The 20308-nt window shown below is 39.9% G+C and overlaps 2 protein-coding genes across 2 annotated transcripts; both read left to right on the plus strand.

The window, feature by feature from the left end:
* Positions 1-1976: 1976 nt before the first annotated feature.
* On the plus strand, positions 1977-9449 carry ctsba (cathepsin Ba). Its single transcript, XM_061041078.1, has 11 exons — positions 1977-2134; positions 4865-4992; positions 5112-5197; positions 5418-5532; positions 5971-6086; positions 6618-6703; positions 6773-6919; positions 7202-7318; positions 7503-7631; positions 8432-8513; positions 8723-9449. The coding sequence occupies exons 2-10, from the start codon at positions 4870-4872 to the stop codon at positions 8503-8505; spliced, it is 993 nt and encodes a 330-aa protein (XP_060897061.1). The 5' UTR covers positions 1977-2134; positions 4865-4869; the 3' UTR covers positions 8506-8513; positions 8723-9449.
* Positions 9450-10304: 855 nt separating this feature from the next.
* adpgk2 (ADP-dependent glucokinase 2) lies at positions 10305-19672 on the plus strand. Its single transcript, XM_061041077.1, has 7 exons — positions 10305-10564; positions 12095-12254; positions 13463-13653; positions 13769-13865; positions 14422-14558; positions 14882-15018; positions 16996-19672. The coding sequence occupies exons 1-7, from the start codon at positions 10369-10371 to the stop codon at positions 17545-17547; spliced, it is 1470 nt and encodes a 489-aa protein (XP_060897060.1). The 5' UTR covers positions 10305-10368; the 3' UTR covers positions 17548-19672.
* Positions 19673-20308: the final 636 nt, after the last annotated feature.

Raw genomic sequence — 20308 nt, forward strand, 5'->3', positions numbered from 1 at the left:
ATTAAAGTTGGTGTGCTGTGGTTCAAGTATTTTTGCCATGTCATCATTTAGAGAGTCAGATGACAGACTGATTATAGGAAGAGAAAGCAGCCTGACAATCAGCATGTTCTCTGTGGTCACTGATCCACAGCATAATACAGCTTTCAGGCTGTTATAAATCACATGTTACTTTCTCCTTTATTTCTGTCCATGTACTGTTTTTTCAAAAAGTACTCAGCATCATGCATCATTAACGAGAGCATTTATTTTTTACATTATTTTATTGTTTGTTCTTCCATTAATATAACAAACAAAAAGTGAATGCTCAGGCAGATACTGCAACAGACTACATCAGCATCCATCTAGTTACACATGTCTGTTGGGATATACTGCATGTTTGAGTAGTTTTCATAATCCAATATGACAAATGACCTTTGTGCATGAGTTGTTCTGAGGTATTTGAGAGATATTGTAGACCCCCCAAAAATGTAGCGCTCCAGCCTGCTGATAGCAAATTATTCAGAATACAAACGCCATCATGACCTTCCATTTTAATATGTAGCCTATAGGGAGTTGGATCTCTGAAATTGGCAATTTGGTATTGTTTTTTTGTTTGTTTTTTGCCCCAGCTGTTGCTTCTGCATGAGGGTAAAGAGCAGCAAATTTGTGGATTTCTTAAATTGACATTCTTTTGGTAATTATCGCCATGGTTTGTGATTAGTATGTGGGGCCAGGGGCCCAAGCCCATGTATGCTCGCACTTACTCCCCTTGGTGTTGTAGAAGACTACACAAAACAAAACAAAAGCTGCTGAGGAGCTGAGGTTTTGGCTGCAATGCCTCCAACAGAATCACTTGAATCCTTAAAAAAAATAGTTTAAATTTGTATTTATAGAGAATGTAATCAACTCATGATAACATGATAACAAAAAAGGTGAACAGGCAAACCAATGCAATATTACCACCTATATCTATGTAACTTGAAATAAATGATATAAACAATAACACACAACACCAAATATATAAACCAACACACAAATTACCTTAACATAACTACAGAAAAATCAATCAATGGCTCCTATGGGTTACAAGGGGATCCAGACGCAGATTAGGACAGACAAATCATGGATGTAGCTGGTAGGTGAGTCTGAGGCAGGTACACACACAAGCAGCCTGGTTAGCAACATTAGTCAACGAGCAGGCAGGTTCAAGGATCAGGTGTTTCAAAAAAAGAACTTAAGGGAAGACAGGCACCTTGCAACAGAAATGAATTGCAAACAAAAAAAGGAAATGGTCGTTCACACACGGGTGAGGGAAGTAATATTCTACACGTTTTCTTTATTTAGAATAGATTTTGGGTAATATTTTATTTTGCTAGTTATTTGTTTAGTAAATTTAGTTTTGCATTAGTATTTTTGTTAGGTATTTGGGTAACACTATGGGCACCAGAGGTTATTTAAAGTAAGAGGCAGGTAGAGGACCAGCATGCACCTGGGTGGGCCTATGTTTTTTTTTTACCAGCGCGAGAGGCAGCAGGATACACGATGTTCTTTGTTCTTTTGTTTGCTTTCTTTTGAACCAAATAAACCACCAAAAAACCTGCAGATCTCTTGCATGGACATTGGACTTCTTTTGCCTGCGTACATCACATCCCCATGGTGCATCAGTGGTCATTTGATTATGTTTGATATTGGTTTATTTAGATTTGTTTAGTTTTTTGGCCACTACAATATGTATTCAATAGATGTCTATCTGAAAGTTGTGGGTGAAGTGGTGACATTTGAGAGAGCGGAAGTTTCCGCGCCACCCAGCGGTCAGGTGGAAGTACTGCAGCGTCCCGTTTCACCACATATAATGTGTTTTTCCCTATGGTTTCTCCCCCGTCTTATGTTGTGTTAGATGTTAATTAGTCTACGAGAGGACATGCTTGATGTATGTCGACAGACATAGAGCTGAGTGACAGAGTGGAGCAGGCTGCCGGTCACATGACCTACATTCATGTGACCGGCTCACGTGATTGTATGAAAGGAATAAAACAGCGGAGGACCGTTTCACAACCACACACTTTGTTTATCACCGACAGACAGTCTGAGAGGGGAAACCTGGAGCTGAAGATTTCTTGACATTAACACCAAGAAGCTGTAAAACGAACTACAGGTATCTACAGCTTGTTCCTCAACTATAGAAGCTAGTCAGCTGATACTTACAGAGTGTTTACTTAACGAGTTAGGCCAGCTACATCTGTCACACTTTAACATAAACAAGCAACATTAACAGAGAGTACGAAGTGTTTTAAATTAATGTTTTAGAAATACATCGACTTTTTTGTTCTTTTTGTCTCTGTTGAAGTTATTTGTTACAATAGCTTAATTGGTGGTGGTTGTTTTTTGACCACATGACTCATTTAAAGCTTCATGTTCAGAGGTGAGAAGATAACAGTCTGAAACCAGGTGTGGCTGAAAAACACAGTCAGGTCTGATTACCAAAACACACTCTCTCTGTCGGCTTTACACATTAGATGATATATATAATGTGGTGTAGACAGCGTCATATTTTAAGATTGAAACTAAACTTAGCACCTGAAGTTAATTTTATAACATGTAATACAATACTGACATTAACACGGAAAGTGAAAGTATTGTTATTTGAGCTGTAGGCAGCCATTTAGTCCTCTGCGAAACTGTACGGAAGGTCTGAGGGGTCGAGACTTGTTTTATTTAGTTACAAACATGTCTGATACAGCTGAGGATCAGAGCCTGAGAATGAAACAGCGATTAAAACATCCATATAATGAAATATAAAACAGTCCAGATTCTTCCTCGGACTGATTCTTTCAGTGGCAAAGAGGGGATGAAAAAGAAAGTGTTTTTTTTAGGCTGGCTATCTAAAGAATAAAAATCTGTAAACCTGGAAAAGTGATGAATAAATTACTTTAGTCACTAGATAAACAGAGATAACTTACCACCTTTTTATATTGTTTAGTTTTAAACTTACTGGACTATGTTATCTAAGATAAAAGGTGTTACATTTGTATGTTTTTCAGGCTATTCAGATGGGAAACTATATTTGTTAAGTATTTTTGCTTTTTCTCCATGTTTTTGTTCAGGCAGTAAAGAGATACATTGTATAATATGAGCAGGAATGATTAAGGATATACCTTTGTCCTGCCTACAATACAGTGTTTATAAAAAGTGATATTTTATTTTCAATCCACATGTTCAAGTCTTGTCTTACAAGTTCATCTGGTTCTTCTCATAAAGGCGTTGGGGAAGAAGTTTTCTGACTTGTCTCTGTGGTTTCACCACTGACTCTATTCAGCATAAACCTCCCACGCGAGGGGGGGAAACATCACAACACCTAAACCTTTAGATGCTCTTTAACAAACTGTCGTTTAGCATCAGAAATAAACAGTCATCATCCTGACCTTTCAGACGTGCATAGAACTGCAAAATTCAGATCATACAGCCCTCCACTCTGACTCAACATGTTTGCGGAGCCCTTTGTCAACTATTGACGACAACTGTGTGGAAAGTGATTGACTTGAGGCAGATTTCTTGAGGGGAGAAAGAGTGTGCTGTTCCATGTTTCACTTCCCAAAGTTGCATCAAAATCATCGTTTCTGCATTTTTGCTAAGTCTTGGTAACCACTTCCTTAAATGCAAAAAAAAAATCTGTCATTTAAAATGTTCCTTTAGCTGATTTTTTTTTTTTTTTTTTTTTTTAAACAATCCTGTTGGCATGACGAACAAAATGATCAAATGTGCTTTAACAGCTGCTGCCTACATAAGTCTCTCCAGTAAACATGACCTATTTGTGAACAGTACGTCTTTAACCCAGACAAGTACATTCTTTAGAGTTTTCTTAGCAGTAGACTCAATAGGACATGCTGTAATAAGTGTTTATGGTATTAAAGAAAGGTGAGCACTGAAAATAACCTGGTTAGGCTATCACTTAAAGACTCTTAAGTGATAAGGGTCTGTCAAATCATTTCAGGGAACAGATGTTGTTTTGAAAAGGGACTTTTCTGTTTTCTATTCCTTCACTGTACTTCCTGCTCATGTTGTTTCCCTAACCTCTGTCATGTGCTTTCAAACTAACGGAAGTTTCACTGGAAATCATATTTTCACACGTGTGTTTTCATAGTTTATCCTCTGGTTTTTCTGTGATATAAACAGGTATGCAGATTTTCAGGAGCGAAACAAGACCGGCTGTTTTTCAAGAGAGAGGAATCTGATTGGCAGCATTCCAGTGTAGTCACTGAGGATCGATTTAAATATTGTACTTTCTAATCCCTCTTGAGCACACAAAATAAAACCCATCTTGGAAGAGTATGACGCTGCATGGGAGTTCCTCCTGTGAGGTTTACAAGGAAGAACAGTGTCTGCACTGGTATTGAGTTTTTATATTGACTTGTAACATCCTGCATATCATGAGCTCACTTCTCTATTAGATTGCTAACACTTCTTTTTTTGATATTACACTGTATATTAAAGGTCTGAAGCCCCCTTCTAGATATTATTTAAAATTGCTTAACTTGTTTGACTGTGTTTGGAAAGGTAACTTACGAGCATGACTGAGGAGAGGTTTTCTCTGCTCTCTGTGTACACTGTGCATGCATGTTCCACTTACAGATGTAACCAGCGTGATATGGCCTAGTCTGAACATTTTTTTTTTCCAAGGTCAGCCTGGTTTCAGGATTGGAAACTTGAAACCATGTGACATATCACAGCTTTTAAAACTTGTCACTAATGTTGGAAAAACACATTTTAAAGAAAACATCTATCAGTTTTATACAATAGGGTAACTATAGCTTAGATGCATCTTAAGAGGTGAACTGAAATGGATTTAAGCTCACAATGAAACATTGAGACTCTTTTTGTTTTGCAGGCAGAATGTGGCGTGCAGCCTTCCTGTTATTGGCTGCCAGCTTGTCTGTGAGCCTGGCCAGACCCCACCTCAAACCACTGTCCAGTGAGATGGTCAACTACATCAACAAGTTCAACACTACCTGGAAGGTGAGATTGTTTTTCTTTTTTCTCATCACCTTTTTGTTTTCTTCTGTCCTTTCTTTTTTTTTTTTTTTGTCTGTGCCTTAAGCATCTCTATTTGACTGACTGTCCATCCTCACCTTCAGGCTGGTCACAACTTCCATAATGTGGACTACAGTTATGTCAGGAGACTCTGCGGTACAATGCTGAAGGGACCTAAACTGCCAGTTATGTGAGTGTTAATGCTGCGTGTTTCATTTAAGTCTCCTGAATAAACAGCCAATGTTTACATTTGTTAAAAACCCTAAAGTGTCTTTGTCAGTGTTTGAGAGCAAAACTCTGGTACTCCACCTGCTCTATACAGACTGGAAAAGTACATCAAGTCTTTCTAAATGTATACTTGTAGTTTTGCGCACGGTAACATTTGACTCTAACACTGTTATGCTTTGCAGGGTTCAGTATACTGGAGACATGAAGCCGCCTCAACAGTTTGACTCCAGAGAGCAGTGGCCCAACTGTCCCACCCTGAAGGAGATCAGAGACCAGGGCTCCTGTGGATCATGCTGGGTGAGGAAAAACTGTTGAAAAATGTGTCCGTATTTATCTGCATGGTTTGAGGATTTATGTTTAGTAAGAAGAAACGGTGTGACAAATCTTGTTTATGATTTGTGTTTGGTCATGTTCAAAGGATCATGCACCATTTTATTTCCACAGTAAACAGCCCCCAATTACACACCTGCTTCAAAGGGCATTGCAGTCTGAAATGCATATTCTATCTGCAACCATAGATCCTGGTTTTAGAAAATATCATTAGACCCCTTAACACGACCTGTTCAATGAGGAACTGTTTCACTTCTGTCACTCGTCGATCTCTGTATAAAGCTAGAGGTGCAATGTTGGGGAGGAGTTGTCCCCGCTGGTACGATGTGACTGTTTGTGAGGCGGCAGGGCTTCGTTGGGGCGCTGTATTAAATGGATCTTGTCCTGGGTTTTCCCTTCTCACAGGCGTTTGGCGCTGCAGAGGCCATCTCTGACCGTGTGTGTATCCACAGCAATGCCAAGGTCAGTGTGGAAATCTCCTCAGAGGATCTTCTGACCTGCTGCGAGAGCTGTGGCATGGGGTGAGAAGCACACGTGTGTGAAAAGTGTTTTTAAGATTTGTTTGATAATGAATGAAACCTTTATTGCCCCTAGGGGAATTTTCCTTGCACAGAGAGCATTAAAAAACACAATACCAACAAACATTTACAGGACAGCACATAAGAACACACTAAAACATTGCATGATTCAATGAGGGATTTCAGCAAGTTAAATAAAGTGCAGAGTGCCAAGTTCGTCCCGTATAATCAGCTCTTATTACGCAGCTGAATACTGCGCGGAAGGATGTAATGCCTCTTTTAGTCCTCATCCTGGGCATTCTGTACCTGCGCCCTGAATTCAAGAGTTCATACTCTGACCAAAGGGGGTGCAGAGGGTCAGCTGTGATCTTGATGGCTCAGTGTGTACCGGTCTGTCAGGAAAGAGATGCTGTACATTTGCTTCCCAGTTATCTTGCTGCCTAGTTTAACAACCTTGTGCAGTTTGTTGTTAGCACCCTGTATGTGGACAACAATGTTGATGGGACATTAAGAAAAACATCTTTCTCTTTCCAGGTGTAATGGCGGCTACCCTTCAGCTGCCTGGGATTACTGGACCAAACAGGGACTTGTCTCTGGAGGACTTTACGACTCCCACGTCGGTGAGAGTTGCTCCTTCACTGTGATCTTAGTGTGTCCCCTACAGTTCTAACTTAATGATCTGTCTACAGGTTGTCGTCCTTACACCATCGCCCCCTGTGAGCACCATGTGAACGGCAGCAGACCATCCTGCTCCGGAGAGGGAGGAGACACACCCCAGTGCACCTTAAAGTGTGAAGCTGGATACACTCCCAGCTACAGAGAGGACAAGCACTTTGGTGAGAGAGAGGCAGAAGAGAAGTATTAAACGTGTAATGGTGCGGAAAGGATTTGGTCTAAGCAAGCACTTTCTTGTAACGGGCCAATGAATTACTTATTACTAAATCTAGACTATTTTCTACATAATACTAAATATCTGGTTGCATGAATGAACCATATGAAGGCATATGAATCCCCTTATCTGTGCTATAAATGGTATATCTGTCATAAACTAACCTAACACATGTCAGTTAACACAACTTTAACTGCACACACGTGTCCTAACAGAATGTGTGTTTTAGGTAAAACGTCTTACACTGTGGAGTCAGATGAGGAGCAGATTCAGCATGAGATCATGAAGAATGGCCCAGTAGAGGGCGCATTCACCGTCTATGAAGACTTTGTGCTGTATAAGTCCGGTAAGAAGGCCCATGCCTCACTGAACCCTCGTACACTCTCAAACTGAAGAGCTCAGCTTAAATGCTGATTTTTGAATGGTTGCTCGGTGTTCTGTAAAATGTTGTTTCTGATGTTCTCATGCATACTTAAAACTCTCACTGACCTCCCCCACTGTGTTCATTGCCTTCTTTTTCTTGTGTTCAGGTGTGTATCAGCATGTTTCTGGGTCTGCTGTTGGCGGTCACGCCATCAAGATCCTGGGCTGGGGGGTGGAGGGTGGTACCCCCTACTGGCTCTGTGCCAACTCCTGGAACACTGACTGGGGTGATAACGGTGAGCAGAGACACCCCTTTGACCTTTTAATCTAAACAGCAATTATCACTCCTTATTGTTAACAGCAACCAGAATATGTGAAAGACTGTATGTTATTGAATTCTACAACAGCCTCAGCTGTCGTCTGTGCTGAACCAATGTTGCTTTGAAGTGTGACAAACATAATCTTTATATTAAAAAGTCACACTTCTCTCCATTAATCTGCTGGCTCAAAAGATATGATACTTTTCTATCATTTCAGCTACTCAATGCTTTATGCTCAAGTTTGGATTTTCAGCACCTAAACATGAACAAGAAGTGAGAAAGTCTAGACCTGCTGTTGTTGTAAAGTGTCTTGAGATCACATTTGTTGTGAATTGGGACTATACAAAGAACATTTGCTTGAGAACCATTACATTTTTTTTTTTGGGCCATTTTGCCTTTATGAGATGGAACAGGAAATGTGGGGCCGTGACATGCAGCAAAGGCTCGAGGTACAGAGGACTGTACCTCTGTATATAGTGCACGCGTCATAACCGCTAGGCTATTAGCGCCCCCAGAACCATTACATTTGATTTGACACTAGTTTACTACTGTTTATTTGCAGTCTCTTGTTCTTTTAGGATGAATGCTTTTCTGCGGCAGGCTTAGCACCAATAAATCTTCATTACCTCACTATGTTTAACCCCTTGAACTATATATATATATATATATACTAAGCAGCTGTTTTACATTAAGACACATACTGTACATGCCAGTTATTGCTGTTGTTGAGCTAAATCTGTTTTACAAGTTTATGTGAGAACTGTTCTGGTCTTCAGGGTTCTTCAAATTCCTACGTGGATCTGATCACTGTGGCATTGAGTCCGAGATTGTGGCAGGGATTCCCAAATAAACACCAAGGTAAGACAACAAACATCTCCTTGAAATATTGCATACGTTGTTGAATCAAACTTTTCAAATCTTTTGTGAGTAACTTCCCTCATGTGACGTCATAAAATACATTTGAATGTAAGTATTTGCTCAAGCCCCATAGATCTAAGCCCCTGTACCTCTTAAAGAGTGTGGTGGATATGTGTTATAGTCTGTTTCTTAATGTTTCTCTCTTTCAGGGTTTTCAGCTTGAAGGTCAATTACTTATTCACCAGAGGGCGACACACTCAACTTGCCTGCTCTGGAACTGCATCTGCATTCAACTCCCTTTAGTCTCTCTTGTTAAAGCTCACTTGTCAACTTGTTACCCTCAAACTCACAGTATGTGGTTTTCTTTAGTAAACAAACCATAAAGCCACTGAAGAGCAACCTAAACTTCTTTCATGTGGCAGAGAGTGTGACAACATTTATGTCTCTAAGCACATCTCACCCTTGTTCACTTCAGGTGTTTCTTTTATTTTAATAAGATTTGTGATGTCTTTTTCCTTGCATTTTAAAGCAAGGTCAGTCAAAAGATAGCCCAAAAGGGTTTTTAGGTTTTTATCATCTGTATGTGCACATCATCTCTGACAATCTGTCCTGCTGTAGACATGAGCACAGCACAGCTACCTTTTTTTTCTGCACTGGTTGAAGTATTCGCCATCTTAGATCAAACTGGTCATAATTAAAATAAATATTGAACAATGCCGCCAAGTATAGTTTTTTTAAATTGCTCATTATGTCTAATGCCACTCTGTAATGTTTGGATGTAATCATTGTAATTTGATGCCTTTTAGTGTTTTTAAACTTTTTATATGGTTGAAATTGAATGTTTTTGTTGTCTGCCTGTATTGATCAACAATATTGGTACATTTCTGTTGTCACCTTCAAAAAATAAAACAATAGATGGTTCCAAATGTGATGTCACATGCTGGTTGTTTCTAATCACTTTCTATGACTAACTTAAAGCACAGCATGACTGAAGGGAATACAATTCACAAATAAAATGTGGGTCAAGTTTAAGGAGTCAAGATGTTTATGAAAGTACAATTGTGTGAAATACTTGTGATAGGGGGCTCATATGGCAGAGTGGTTATTAAATATAAAGACATACAAACAGAACAAAATCCCAGTTAGAATACATAATAATATTTAAGAAAAAACATGTACATTACAGGCAGAGTGTATATAAATCATTAAATAAAATATAGTCCACCTTCTTTGATAGTTGTCAACTAGTATTGCACTTCGGGGTTGTGCAGCAAAGTTTAATGAAATGTGGGAACAGGCTAACCTGTAGTTAAAACATGATGTGTATATATTTTGTTTATAGAGAGGTTATTAAATGACTGAGTCTGGAGGAATGCTAATCAGATTTTTTTTTTTAACAATTATAGCCAAACTGTTATAATAAAGGAAAACAGCTTATGGCTAACTGCTTTTAAACTTTTGGTCTTTAACACTTCCGCCTTGTTGTCAGTGAAAACAAACACTGGGGGGAGTGTTAGTTTAAAAAACAAATGAGTGGTTCGTTTCTGACACAACTTTCCACCGTGGACAATAGTGCTTAGTAAAATAAATGCTCCCAGAAGAAGCCTCCGTTCAATAATGAAGACATTCGTTGTTAACAAGGTTGAAATACAGATGAATTGGCGGTGTATTAACTCAGTCGATTAAATCCCATATTTTAAGCAGTATCCCTCGGATAAATCTGCATCCGGGACACCTCGGCTTTCTAAACAAACACACCAGTCAGCACAGCGCTCCTGATTGGTCTACCGGGCGGAAGCAGCTCATTGATTTCAGGCAGTGAGAGCTTCTGAAGCTAGCTGCTGGTCACAGAGCCATGGAAGGGGGAGGCAGGGTTTCGTGGGTCAAATATGGGCCTGTTGTGTCCGCGTTGGTGGTTCTGTTGGCCTTTTGGTTCCGGTCACCCCAGAATGTAGTGCTGGATGACCGGCTGGACACCGTGCTGACCTCTCTGCTCAAAGCTGAACGTAAAGTCGGGATAAGTGACGTCGAGAGACCGAGAGTGGCTGTCGGTAAGAGCATGCTAACATCACTTAGCCAAGCTTATTCATAATAATGGTCGATTATGTTTCAAAATGTGTGTTATCACTCATAGCTGTCTTCTGAATACTCCTCTAAATGCTCTAATGTTAATTAATTTCTTACATAACAAAAAACAATAGTGGCTGTCAAACCCACTGTATACTATTTTTATGTTTCACAGCATTATTATTATTATTATTATTATTATTATTATTATTATGGCAGTATTCGACAAAGTATGTTATTGTAAATGATTTAAACTGCAGGGAACCCTTTGTCATCTACACTGACAACAACATTAGCTTCTCACTTTGTTCTAGTTTTTAGTTATTGTATAATTTTCATCATGTTTTATCATTAAATGAATGGGAGCAGACCTAAGTTTAACTGAAGATGAATGTTCAGCCTGCACAAACACAGTGCTGTTTGGTGTAGGGTCAAACAGTGATGTTTAAGAGGGCTGATAAGAAATAATCTGCATAGAAACCAGATATCAGCACAGATCACAGATTTGTCTGACGATCTGGAACAGTTTGTTCTAAGAGCCTGAAACCCTGAATTAACTAACCACCTCGACCCTACATAGACTCACCCACTTATTATAATAATAATAATAATAATAATAACTTTATTTATATAGCACCTTTTAAAATGATCTCTTCGAGAACTTTGGAAATAAAGGTTGATGATGACATTTCAGAAATGTGTGCGACAGGCCTGTGTCTTGACTGTGATGATCTTATCCTTAAATCTTTAAAAAAAAGAAACTTTGAACCTCTGTACAAACACACAACAGAAGTGATCATCATATCTCTTTTCAACCTTTAACCACTTCAACATCAGGCTCAGCCACGCAGTCAGACCTGTTACACTATAATCACTCAAGACTGAAAGGTAAACTCCCGCACACAGTCTAACTTACAAACAAATAGTTATTGGCAATGTTTCGGTACGAGTCCATCATTAGGCTAACAGTATAACAACAATATTATTAAAATTATTGTGTGTGTGTGAAAAACATCTGCCAACACAGACGCAATATTCAAAACTAATTCAAATGTTGGTTGTTCTGCCGAGCCTTTGGCTAACAAATGTCCTACACATATTGAGTGTCTGGGGCTGCTGCTGAGCATGTTGGTCCTTGTTCAGGCTTGTCAGAATATATTTGTAGCTATAGGCAATGCGTTGACGAAGTTTGATCCAGCAGCTGAAAATGTAACAGATCATTTGACAAACCACTGGGGAGGATAAGTGTCACAGCAACTGCTCATGTGCAGATTTCTCTACTCAGTTTACTAAAGCTTGCACCCTGGTATTACATTTTTCTGTGCTTGGTTTTTACTGTTACTGCAAGGGGGAAATGTTTGGTATACCACCTTCTTCCTCAAGGCCATCTCTTTATTGTCTTCCTCTGTTTTTTGTTACAGAATCTATGTCCCATACATGCTCATGAGGTGTGCTTTGAATCACATATTCATTTTTCCCTGTCTCTGTGTCTCTGCCCACCCCTTCATCGACAGGTTTTGGAGGTTGTGTGGACCTGATCGTGGATGGCGTATCGCTGCTTAATAAGATTGACCTCACTCCTACGGACCAGCCTCTTCATCATAACTACTTAGAAAATGCTGTGCAGCTGGCCCAGAGCTTTGCCTACTTCTTTGCACCGGGAGCTGCTGCAGAGTAAGTGTTGAGCGTGAGAATCAATTATATAACTGTTAAGGGAATGACGCCTGAATTCACCACAAGTTTATTTAAATTCATTGCAAATATTTGAATACTTCAGTCTTGCGTGTGATGTGACTGGTTTGCCGAGTTTTAATGTTTGACTTCATGGTGTGGCAGCGTAACTGCTTAAGAAAGAAGGGAAACAGGAAGTGTGTACACAGTTTATAAGGCCTGAGCAGTCATTTGTCATCAGTGAGGATAAGAGAGTCGGGCCCTCAGGCAACACAACTCCTGACTCATTCTGTTTTCCTCACATGATCTTTAACACACTGACATTATACCATGATGTTCACATTCTATCTTCTGTCCAATATTTTTTACTGTAAAATTTTGCAAGTGCAGCTTCAGAGAGAGGCTCTGAGGGAGATACATACAGATTTGTGAGAAGTGATGAGTCAGAAATATCATTTCTATACATCATGAACAAGAATCAGAATCTGTCTATCTGAAAGTTTTAACTACTATGAATAAAAAGTTCTGGTAGATTGTGGCTACTAAAATAACGTTTACTGGAAGAGTTCATGCGCACAAAACTGTCTTGCTTGGCTCTTTTATCTCTATCTGAATGTTTGACCTGCAGTTAATAAGAAATGATTGAAGGGTTTCTATTCTGTCAATGTATACTTGGGTATTAACAGAGCACAAAAAGGAAGTCAACTACCTGAATCTCCTGCGTACAGCCAGGATTAGTCAAGGGATTATTAACTCACTATAGCTGTGGGGGTTGTTACCATCTTTGTTTTGTGTGTTCTCTTTCTCTCTCTTCTGTTTGTCCGTGACCTCTCTTTTTCTTTTGAAACTATGAACCTCTCGAAACTCCGACATCTTCACCTTTCCACAGAGCTCTTTGCAGTAAAAGAAGTCTGTTTTGTTTGATCGAGATACTTTAGAACAGTATGAACATTAATTGAATGAATTCCTCCAGGGGAAAGTCATTTTCAAAAGTAATCTTGAGCATAGTGTATCACAGTATTTCAGCTCCATCACTTAACATGTTCTAACAAGATGGATTCATTTATAGAGCACATTTCAAACACAGTGTCTATTGAGAAGGATTTTCACATGACACAAATGAGGAAGCGTTCAGAGGAGATAATATCGATGTTCCTGACATTCTGTTTTAGCGATGATTCACTAATGTGTTTTTGTTTTTGGTCTTCCAGGCGTTTTATGCTGAATGAGACGTTGTTCAGTGAGCTGGTGGAAGCGTCCCGTGACTTACCAGGAAACAGATGGGCAATAGGCGGCAATGCCCCAGTAATGGCTGGTCGCATGGCAACAGAGGGATGTGACGTGTTGCTAGGGGGAAGTTTTAGCCCCGATTTTACTGATGTGCTGTCCGAGCACATTACAGGTACATGCATGAAATCACACTGCTGGTACACTCTTCTGCGAAATCTGTTTTCTAAACTCTGTATTCTTCTCTTCAATGCTGCTGTGCCTCTCTTCTCTCTGTTTTGTCCCTTCAGTGGCAGGTAACATAGTAGAAGAGCCGGACATTCATCTGATCCTTGAGTATCCATCAGGTGCCAGCTGGGGACACTTAACCTCACGAAGAGCCAACAGGTCAGTGTGAGCTGAGCATTTGGTTGATATGCTGAGAACCAGGTATCAAACAAGGTGAACTGTATATGTGAGTGTAATTAAGTCCGAGACTTATTTTTCCATCATGCACCACGGGCTGGATTTAAATTGTCATTGTGAATAATACTGTGGAACCCTCGTAAAGTGATTACTTCCACCAGGATTTAAGGGATCATTATAACAGAGTTATTTTTTTTTAGATCTAATTAACCTTCGTTTGCTGATTAGATGAATATAAAGGACTGAAACAAAACCTAGCTACCTAGAATGTTATTGTGAGCTCAGGTCGCCAGTGAGAAGCTGATGTTTTATTGCACGGCAAACTATCATGACAGTAAAAAGAATAGTGTTGATGTATTTCTGCCTTCATGGATGAAAATACCCATAATGAGGAGTGTTTCTTTTAAAGGGCCGATTATTCAAACTACATTTACATGGGAATGATTCTTTACAGAGCTTTTATCTGTGCATTACTGCCAGACTCTGTTCCAATAATATTCTGCATAATAACAGTAAGCTGACTGTTTGTGCTTTTCAGATACATCATCCACAGTGATGACCACAACCCATACCTGGACTCCATGGAGGAGTTTACGGAGCAACTGGAGGACTTCAAACCAGATCTGCTGGTGGTGGGAGGCCTGCAAATGATGGATAACTTCCCATTCCAGACGGGTAAGTTATACGGGTTATTCATCTGTGAATTCAAACAAGCAGCAGTAGAGTCTCTTTTGTGCTCAGCATGTGAAGTTGTCCTTGTGTTTTCACCCAACACTTGTTTGACCAGTCTGTCTGGTATCAGAAAAGGTATGATAAAATAGCTCGTATGAGATTGAGTATTACATCAGAGACAGGCAGGTCAGATTCTACATTCTGATGCACTCGACTCGTCTTCTCTAAAGGCTGAACATCAGTGACGTGTCTTCTTTCTCTGTGTTTCTTTCCTTTTTGTCTGAATGTCTTCTCTCTCTTTCCACATATTCCTCTCCTCGTTCCAGGTGAGCGAGACGCTCTCCTCTCCCGCCTGTCTGACCTCCTGTCGACCTCTTCTCCAAAGCTTGGAGTCCATTTTGAGATGGCCAGTTTTGTCGAGGAGAGTATAATGGAAGACCTTCTTCACTACGTCATCCCCCGTGTATGTATTACTGAACAACTACATTTATATGCACAGAAAAATCACTGGAGACGGTCAAACACAGACGTGAGACATTCATCCCAGAACAACTTAATTAGGGCCTTGAATGAAAAGGTGGAAGACGCCTGACAAATACCACAAGGTCATTTGAAACTAAATGTACCTATTGGTTGGTTTCTCTGGATCCCCATTAGTTTCAGCATAGCAGGAAGCTATTCTTCCGGGGGTCCACAGTCCACAAAGTTTTTGTTGTTGTTGTTTTTTTCAATATTTTATTTGTAGTTTTTATCTTTTGTGCATACAAGGACATACATGAACTCAAACAAACAAACACGGCTCAGACAAGTACATTAAAAAATTAGGTGAAAAGTAAACAGAAATTTCTTGCATAGCTGCCAGTCACTCAGTAAACCCAAATAAGCTGCGTATTAAGTCTCTTAAGAAGAGGTCCGTGGTGGTAACAAGGTGAGTTTTCAACCCACATCAGCTTTGTCCAAATGGGCAAGAAATGGGTCCCAGATTGCCAAGAATGTCTTAATGGAACTTGTCCTCAGGAACCTGAGTTTTTCCATTCGTATGGCTGACATCATTTCAGAGATCCATTTTTCCAAGAAGGTGGGGAAGACGACTTCCAGTCTGTCAGAATGAGTCTCTTAGCGATAATCATCCCCAGTGCTAGGGAGCATTGCAGACGTGAGGGAAGACTTTCAGTCAACTGTGAGCAGCCAAAGATTGCGACTTCAGCATCTGGATAAAAGAGTTTGTTATAGGCCTTAGAGTACCAGTCAAATATTTTGGACCAAAATCCAGTGAGCAAAGGAGAGGACCAGAAGGCATGAGTCAATGTGTCCTCTGAAACTTTGCACCTGTCACACAACGGGGAAACAGAAGAATATAATCGATGCAACCTGTGTTTAGAATAGTGAAGTCGGTGGACCACCTTAAATTGAATCAGCTGGTGTCTACTGTTCACAGAGCAAGAATGTTTCATAGACAGACTCTTATCCCACAAAACCTCTGACAGAGCAATGCCCAATTCCTCTGTCCAAGCCTCCTGGATCTTCACAGTATTGGCTGAGATACAACTGTCACACACAAACTTAGAGATGAGATGTCTGGAGTTGGGAGGGTTTTTCAGGACATCAAAAAATTTGTTTTCTGCTGGGAGGGTTTCAAAATCATGAATTTTGGATTGAACATAGCATTCTCTCATTTGCAGATAGCGAAAAAAGTGTGACTGGGGCAGATTCATTTCTCTCTCAGCTGATTGAATGAAGACAAGTGTCCGTCTATGTAGAGGTCTGCGACGTTTACCAAACCCCTCTCCCTCCAGACATGATAGGTTTTATCTAACTGTGGAGGCAAAAAGGAGTGGTTAAAACAGATTAGTATCTGCACAGAGGTCTCCAGGCCTCTGAGCTGCTGTGCCAGGAGTCTCCCAAGTTTGTCCCCAAGTTCAAATTGTGTTTGTCTTAACTTCAGGAGAAGGTTGTTTATTTGACAATCTAGGAAGCTATTGTACTCATATTTAAGCTTCAATATCTCCCTGTAATCATCCGGAGACTTAGAAGCCTGGTATGCTGTCTCTAAGGCAGGGAGAGTGTTCTCAGTCTCTGATAGTCGCCTCACTTTCTCTTTCTTAGCAGCAGATTCATATGAAATGATATCCCTGCGAATAACAACTTTCAACATCTCCCATAATGTGGAGTCTGACACTTCACCATTATCATTTGTTTCTATGAAATCGTTTAATCTCACTCCACAAAGTTTTTTAAAAATGGATTTGCAAACAAAACATTGAGTCTCCTGATTTTACATGTCAGGATAGTAGAGTATGTAATGCCTGACATATTACAAAAAATTGTCTCACATCTAAACAAAAGTGCACCTGCCAAGTTTTGTACATCAAGATCAAGTTCACAGTCCAGTTGAAGGTAGGTCCTGAGATAAATCCCTCCTCCTTATCCTTCTGTGCAGGCTGACTCTTTAGGGATGAATGAACAGGAGCTTCCCAACCTGCTCAGTCTCCTTAAAGGCTCGAACATCACAGTGTTGTCTGACCCAAACCCTCGTGTAGCTACTGTCCTGGACCAGATGAGGGAGGTCTACCGCATTTTGAACCAACGCTACAAGGACATCAGTGAAGAAACAAACAGTGGTGAGGGTAAGCCGCTGACACGACTACACGTCCACACACTTGCTTTTCAGGCCATGATTGTTACACATGGCTCCCAGTGGAAGAACACCATGTCAGCCACCGCCAAAGCTTCTCTCACAGCTAACCGCCATGTCTGTGGCTCCAACGACATTGACCCCAGCAAGGCCAGGCTCATCATGGACGACTCTTTCTCTGTTAGCCGGCAAGAGGGCAGCCAGCGGATCCCTCTACAAGAGAGCAGGCCTGTGAGCTGCTGGGACGAGGAGGACTACGAGATCTGTGTCGCTCCAGTGCTGGTGTGCACTGAGGTTTATCAAACTGCAGGGGGAGGGGACAACATCTCAGCTGCTGGTCTGGTGCTGCAGATCTAGTGAAGAACACTGAATGGTCTATCTGTGTGCAGTGCTGACATGATGTTGGAAGTATATGTGACTCTAGAAACATGATCTACCTTTGATGCAAAGTAACCCTATGAGATCAGGCTGATGTCACCTGCCAGGTGTACTATAAGAAAATCTGATTTTCATTCTCAGGTGTTAGGTTGCAGCGGCTTTTAATCAGGTCAGACTTTTAAATAGTAAATGTTTGGGCTCAGTTCTTTTTGAAACACTAATTAATTTACCCAGTCTGTGCCTGAGTGCAAAACCTTTTATCATTTCTGAAGGTAACACTGCCCTGCTTTGTCTCGCTTTGATTCATTACACCCAACTTCTTTGCCGTGTCAGTGTAGGCCATCCTCTGACTCTTGTCCTCTTCTTCTGGGAGAGGCCTTTCGGGTGTTGTCCTTTAATAAGGAAGAGAACATGAGACCAAATCATAGAGACACCATGTTTTTGATATTGGTCTACACATGGAGGCCTCGGGCTAAATTGTCATGCATTGTGTATCAGCTCTGCTCTTATTACAGAGCAAACTTTCTTTCTGTTCATGTTAGTGACAAAGCTTTGCAACGTCTGCTGTATGATAAATTGTCTTTATTTTAACCTGTGACTTCACTATGCAGCAAATCAGAGTTGTTTTATTACTCCAATTGCTGGATCTTCTGCTTGTTGAGGAGTTTGTTCTCTGGGTGTCATCAGTAATCATGACTGCGATGATCCCTGCCTTGCCGTTAAAGTGCTTTCAGAAAGTTTAAAAAGGTAAACCATCCTGCCTTTATCCTCCTCTGTTTCATTCTAAATGGCTGAGAAAGTACAGTTGTAGCCTGATCACATCCATTCTTCCTAATATATGTGAAAAAAATAGTTTTACTTGTTTTAAGATGGTCATTCCTCTGCAGGTCAGTTGCAGTTCAATAACACAGCAAAGATGCTATGAGACCACTGTTGGTATCTGGATATGATGTCAATAATCTCTTTTCTACCTCCATCATCTTTGTTTCCTACTTTCTTGTCCCCCTTCTTTCCTCTTCTCAAAAATTTAACTTTGTCAAATTGTATTATTATGGGTCATATTTAACTTCCCTCCCTCTCCCTGTGTGTCTATTTATTGCTCTATGAGGACCAAAAAAAAGTGTGGACCGCTGTTAACATGGATGCAAAGTAGAAGCTTCTGGCTGTGGTAAAAAAAAACATTCTTTAGTTTTAGCTTTTCCTAGGAAATGTCAACATTATGTTACGGTGTTCTGTGGAGAAGTGGACCACACAGAAACTGTCACATTTGAGGCTTTAACCTTCTCATTGAGTAGGAGCTAAATATATTTCAGGGTCACACCAATTATTGGCAAAGTCACTGCTTTCTAAAAGTCTCTTGTAAAATAATGTTGAATAAATCATCTGTCCCCATGGTCATCCACTATTATTAGGGTTGAAATCACTTTTTCTTTTGACTGCCAATGGACTTGAACTGTACAGTTTTTCTCATGTACAAATGAAACATTCCTGCACAGACCCAACATCAGTGATTTACTTCAAAATGAAGTGAGTTTGATCCCAGCATATCAACATGCAGATTCTGTAGTTATTTTGTCCATATGTCTTTGAGTTATGTCAAGCTGAATGTTAAAGCATACTTCATTGAGGAACACGTGTAGTCATGTAACAATTGATCAGCTATGATGTTAAAATGAAGAACCTAAGGTGAAGAAATCCATTCAACTGTTTTGTCTGTATATTGAGACTGTACTGATTTAATGTTTGATTATGTTGAAGATAAATGAGCCTTACTCTGTTTTGACTTTAGATTTTTAGTGAAAAGGGAACGTTTAAAATACTTTTTCTATACCTTTGGGCTTTTCTTGTATTTTCTGATGCCTTTGTCTTGCATGGTGATTGGAAACAAAGTTGAACGGGTCATTGTTTTACTGTGAAAAGAAAAACTTCAGCATGCATTCATGTTCAGAGATAGAACTGCTTGTGTTTGCTACCATATCATTTACCGGTACATATCTAAGCTCTAGATAGGCCATGTCATCCAAGTTTCAAAGCTGTGTTTCACTGTTTCATGCATGTTGATTGATGCAAAACTAAAAGATAAAATGCTATGCTAAAGAAGCAATCACTGCTTTTGTAATTTACTCATTTTCATTTATTGGTATGGTTCATGGTCATCATGGCTTCAACAGCTAACAAACTGCATAAGTTCAGATAAAAACATTTTTTAACTCCAGCTGACTTAACAAAACAGTTCTGAGACATCTGTGACCTGCTATGGGATTTTCACATCACGGCACTACATCATGATTCACTATGAGGAATGTTGTATCCTTTTACATCCTCCAAATCCCTGCATCCAGCCTGAGTTCATTTTTTTATTTCAGTTATTTCACTTTCTATAGGGAACGACCCTTTCTCTATGATGATGTCCTTCAGAAGAAAACTCTTCAACAAAGACCATGTTTAAAAAAAGATAACTTAAATGAAGCACTTATTAGATTGGTGAATTCATTAGTAATGAGTATTGAAATCAGAAAGGGATATTACATATATCTACAGAACAACTCACATGAGCCAGAGCAGCTCTGTTTTCTTATCTTAACTAGAGTCAACAATACATGGTAAAAAAAAAGTAACATTTTCTGTTTGAATCGAGACTAAAATTCAGATATTTTTCACCCCACTGCTGCTGAGCTCGTAAGGAGCCTGTGCTATTTTTAGACCCAGCATTGCCTCAGCTTCTATTTTTAGGTTCAGA

This window comes from Labrus mixtus, chromosome 1, assembly GCF_963584025.1.
Source record: "Labrus mixtus chromosome 1, fLabMix1.1, whole genome shotgun sequence".
NCBI lineage: Eukaryota > Metazoa > Chordata > Actinopteri > Labriformes > Labridae > Labrus > Labrus mixtus.

Bases quoted from the DNA above. Each gene is read 5' to 3' on its own strand.
- ctsba (XM_061041078.1), top strand. From the start codon at position 4,870: ATGTGGCGTGCAGCCTTCCTGTTATTGGCTGCCAGCTTGTCTGTGAGC. The intron at 4,993-5,111 runs GTGAGATTGTTT...CCTCACCTTCAG, and splicing joins AGTTCAACACTACCTGGAAG to GCTGGTCACAACTTCCATAA. The intron at 5,533-5,970 runs GTGAGGAAAAAC...CCCTTCTCACAG, and splicing joins GCTCCTGTGGATCATGCTGG to GCGTTTGGCGCTGCAGAGGC.
- adpgk2 (XM_061041077.1), top strand. From the start codon at position 10,369: ATGGAAGGGGGAGGCAGGGTTTCGTGGGTCAAATATGGGCCTGTTGTG. The intron at 13,654-13,768 runs GTACATGCATGA...TTGTCCCTTCAG, and splicing joins GCTGTCCGAGCACATTACAG to TGGCAGGTAACATAGTAGAA. The intron at 15,019-16,995 runs GTATGTATTACT...CCTTCTGTGCAG, and splicing joins TTCACTACGTCATCCCCCGT to GCTGACTCTTTAGGGATGAA.